Source organism: Perkinsus marinus (genome assembly GCF_000006405.1).
Source record: "Perkinsus marinus ATCC 50983 genomic scaffold scf_1104296955874, whole genome shotgun sequence".
In the NCBI taxonomy this organism is placed as follows: Eukaryota; Perkinsozoa; order Perkinsida; family Perkinsidae; genus Perkinsus; species Perkinsus marinus.
The window spans coordinates 572,459-577,450 of NW_003207677.1; the positions used below are offsets into that span (position 1 = coordinate 572,459).

Sequence of the window (4,992 nt, forward strand, 5' to 3'; positions counted from 1 at the left end):
ATCTCTGAAACATAGTACGATGGAAGTTCAGAAAGGAGTGGTATGGAATATTTTGGAAGAAATTCATGTACTACCGGCCTCCAACCCCACCCTTCCGGCCCTTGCCAGTAAGATACCCACTGGAGTATCTTCCCCCTCGATCGTCATCTCTAAACACCCGTATCATTTTTGTAACGCAGTATGAAGATTTTCAAGATACTACCTGCGAACAGCTCCACGTTGATGATGATGATGTCGATCGCCAGCTTTGTCTTCTTCCCCGTCTCTGATGAAACACGAAAACTCACAATTGCCACGAATTTCAAGAACGTTTTGGAAAAAGTTTTCAGTTGAAAAACGACAGAGTGTCACCATAACGCCGTTTTCCATTACCTCCACTGTCCCGGCTTGCCTACTTCCCGTGCGCTCGAGCGGTCATGATGATCACTGAGACCACGAACACAGTTTACGACTACGCACAAGGCACTTGAAATTAATACCACAAATAGAGAGAGGACCAACACAAGTATAGGACTGAATTCTAAAGAACGCTACTATGCAGTTTCGGAAAATGCTTTCCTCAGCTGAGCTCAGGAGTTCCTTCGCAAATTATGAGAGCTTATACACGAATGCGAGTACAAGTGTACAGAGACCAATAAAGAATTTCAAAAATCTCCTCGAAATTTTCACTTTGTCACCAACACATAGTCCAAGCACTATCTATACCACTACAGCAGTAGCTCCGTGACAGCGTATCACCCTGTTGTCCATCCACCTGTGCTATTGCTTGCCCCTCTGGACTGCCCGCCACCCCTACGTTGGTCTCCTCCACGGTAAGCTGATATCACACATAGAAATACAGGTAGACCGCGAACGAACAAGATCAGAATAGGAGGAGGAGAATTTCCACGACCAGTGGCGATGATTATTAGCAATTTGATACCATAACTTCGCCACTTCAGTTACCGACAGATGCTACTTCCCTTAGTATTACTTCCTAGTAGTGGTGACTCGGTATTGTCTTTGTCAATAAGAGTCGGAAAATCATTGGGTTTCTCGTTACATTGCGGGAGACCTTTGAATTTTTTAAGGTCCTCAATACTAAAGCAGATCCACCTCCCTGCACTCGCAGTTGTCATAAACTATCAGAGTAATAATATCAACTTTAAAAACGGAGTCCACCCCCTATGGAAACACTGAACGCAACAGAAAAAGTTGAGGCCAACGATTCTGATGGGGTATGCAAGTAACATGGTAAGCCGGTCTTTCAAGAGGTCTATGAATTTCCATCATGCAAAATCGATGATATGCTTCGCTCCGCTAAGCTTTTCGAAATTGCTCTATCCAACCTGAGAGAGTTCCTATCCTTATAAGAGACTCCGTGAATGTTATAGTTACTTCTCATACTCAACAGTAGTTTTCTTCACACCTTCCCTTGATATCGTGGGGTTTTCCGCTGTGAAGGAATGCGTTAAAACCTAACTTCAGACCAATTCCATCCCGGCATTCATATGATAAACGAACCCCCAGTTGGGACTACTTTCAGTTCACTTCCCTCTGCTATCGGGCCATCTACCACCGACTCGATCTCTCTATTGTTATTCACTGAGCAAGCATTACTACACTGCTGGAAACCTATCTTCCCTCGGGTCGATAATATGAAGGATCTCAGCGTATTACATATTCTCACATCCTTGCCTTCCTCTCGCCGAACCGACGTAGTGCAGTTTGGCGTAGAGCTGAGGATGAATAAATATCTATATGCTGAGAGTCAGCAACGCCCTGTAATGCTAAAAATATCACCATGTCATATTCTACTGAGAAATATCACGGGAATAAAATGAACTGAGCAGGGTTTGAACATGCGCCTACTGCATATCAGCACTGTAACTAAACCATCCGACCATTATTACCACATTTTTCTCTCATCTCCAGACAGCAACGCTGGGAAGATGCCCCCTCCTTGCGGAACCTTAACATCACCATCACCATCCCAACCCAAGCCTATCCCCGTACTTCGATCATCGGCCTATTAATCGTCATCAAAACGTCCGAGTCGATGAAAAGGCCATCCAGAAAGCATTCTTTGATCAGTCGCATCTTCGCTCTCTCCCCTTCTCGGAAAAATTCCTTCACCGATTCTGTGAACCGCTCACTGGCTGGTAAATTGACTAAGTTGGGCATCGCCACACGTCCAGTTGGAAAATCAATGAGTTCACTTCGCAATACTGAGGACGGCAATTCACTCGAGATGGTGGGATCAAACGGTGGGTCCAAGAGACACTTGTCGCTCTCGAGATCGGCGGCCAGCTGAGTGATAGACTCCTGCACCCTCTTCATAGTGCTGCGGCCACTAGAACGATTCCTGGCTACTTTGAACGGATGAGTTTGGTCTTGCCAAGTGAACCACAGTTGCACTCCGGTCGCTTTGATCACCGCTCGAAGAGCCTTAGCCCATTCATCATCGTAGAGATGAATGGCACGGTGAAAATCACAATTGTGGAGAAGATGCGTCGTTTTCGAGAACATTCCGAGTGCGCGCATATTATCATTATTTTTCCATTGTGTTAACCATCTTAGAAAACACCCACTTCCATATCCGTCTGCAAGGATGTGTACCTTACTGATACCCAAGTGTTCGAGAAGGTGTGGTAAGATATAAGGCAGATATGAGAACCATGATGAAGGGTCTTTACGCCACTGGTCGACTTCAAGCATGACAATATCAAAGATATCTCCTTTGAAGATATCTACGGCCAATCGCATCCATTGTAACCAAGAAGACCTCTCATCACCTAGGTCGTGGAGGACCAAGACACATGGGCGGTTTGCAAATCTAAACAACTTCTGAGTCTCTGGAATGTTACTGCCAACGATACAATGACGAAAGCTTTTATCAGGGCATATATAGGAGGAGAGACACAGTGACCGAACTCTGACTTGCACCTCCATATCTTTATTCACTTTAACTGTGTACTCCTCTTTACTTAGCATAGAGAGTACCTGGGGGGTTGGAGGAACGAAGATTCGAGAGACACTCGACTAACTCACTTTGCCTCTCTCGTGGTCAGTCCAGTCCATAGCGCTTAAAAGGCTATTTCTCATATCCACGGAAGCTGGCTTTCGAATATGCAAGAATGATTTCGGATCCGAGGTGGTAACTCGATTGTTGAACAAAAGATATTCCAAGTCGTCCAACACGTCACCTCGATGAAGACGCTCCCTGACAAAATAGCGAAAGTAGATCGGTTTATAGCGGAATAACGATGTAACTAGTCTGCAACGACAGACGATACATCGTAATTTGATCACACTCACCCGATGTTTTCGATCTTCACATCAGCCACTGGAGGCCTGATCGACACTTCAGGTTCATCCCGCTTGCGACTATGCCGTAACAATAGAGAAGCCTTCATTTGTAAACGAATTCACAAGTTTTTCCATCATACGGATATCAGGAGTTGACCTTGAGTTCAGTTCAATCACTTGACATTCCTCACGTCAGAGACGTGACGTCACCTTGAACCTTTGGCTCGCCGATAGCGAGATCGGAAGCGATCTCTGGTAATTGACGCGTTGTAGTTGCCAATTGCAATGTAATCGTGATAGCGTTCTAAACGTTACGACTTTCGACTCGATATTCAAGCGTTGGTTGTGGTAACAATCTTAATCACACTAAATTGGGCGTAGCGAAAAATGCTGCACGCGAACGCAACTGTCAGATGAGGGGCCGCTCAATCACGAGGATGTCCAGGTGGGGCGCCTATGCCAGGGGTATGATGGGCAAGGATGGCATAAGTACACCCAAGATATGCCTACATACAATCGACCTCGCAGCGGCACGAAACAGAGAACACCAATTTTGCTGTTGAGGAATCTCATTCCGCATGGGGCCGCTATGCCATTCCAAAGCCGGGTATCCTTTCCCATCCCTGCAGCTCTCTTATTCAGAATGATTACCTCAGATCGCAGAGTGGCATATCGGCCCCAAGCCCGTTGTTGTGGATTTCTCCCCCCTTAAGTTTGGCCTCAGTTGAGTTCTTCAACTATGAAACATACCTGTGCTATTCTGTCCGTCTCAGCATCCCTCTTCGGTGCGTTACTCTTCGGTCTGTCTCTGGGGTTTTCTGGACCGGCCATTGACACTATGAGAGACAACGTCACAACCACCGATGGGAGGCATATCCCGATCGGTGAAGGGTCATCCTTCTTCGTCCTCAAAACTAGTAACGATGCTTCCTTATTCGGTTCTATGGTCAATATTGGTGCTATCATCGGGGCGCTTGGCGGTGGCCCCGTCAACGAGAAGATTGGCCGTAAATGGAGCATCATTGGTGCATCCCCTTTATTTTTATTGGCCTTTCTATGGATCGGTCTAGCGCGCACCGCGTGGCAGCTCATCGTGGCTCGTGTCATTGTCGGCATTGCCCTTGGCATGAGCTCCTTCAGCGTGCCCACTTACATCGGCGAAGTTGCTCCCACCAAATACCGCGGTCTTTTCGGTGCTTGCAATCAGCTTGGGATTACTATCGGCATCCTCTTGGCTTATCTCTTTGGGTTGGCTTTCCGCACCCAAGCCGGGTCGATCGATCCAGAAGCCACATCAAGAACATTCTGTAACTGGCGAACACTCAGCTTCGTATACATCATCCCGGCGGCTCTGCTGGGAATATGCATGTTCTTCGCACCCGAATCTCCCCGTTGGTTAGCTGAAAAGTCACGTATCGAGGAAGCCAAGGGGATCGTTATCAAACTGCGCGGAGGTGATGCGGAAGATCCTGTGGTCAAAGCTGAGCTCGTGGCCTTGGAGGCTATCAAGTCTAAAAGAGACAGCGAAGAGAAGGGATCCGTCATGACATCTCTGAAAGCATTGAATAGATGCCGGATGCAAGTTTTCATTGGTATCATGTTGCAAGTACTGCAGCAGTTCTCTGGCATCAACGCTATCATTTTTTACCAGACTTCTATCTTTCAAGCCGCGGGCATCGACAATAAGGATGAGGTAGCATTGAC

General features: G+C 46.8%; 1 protein-coding gene across 1 annotated transcript in view; it reads left to right on the top strand.

Annotated features, from left to right (window-relative positions):
* Positions 1–4,027: 4,027 nt before the first annotated feature.
* Positions 4,028–4,992, top strand: part of Pmar_PMAR020560 (hexose transporter, putative) — a gene marked incomplete at both ends in the record, with an annotated part of 1,221 nt that continues 256 nt past the window's right edge. Inside the window, one exon of the mRNA XM_002775533.1 lies at positions 4,028–4,992. This exon is cut by the window's right edge and continues 4 nt beyond it. Coding sequence (XP_002775579.1) covers positions 4,028–4,992 — 965 coding nt within the window.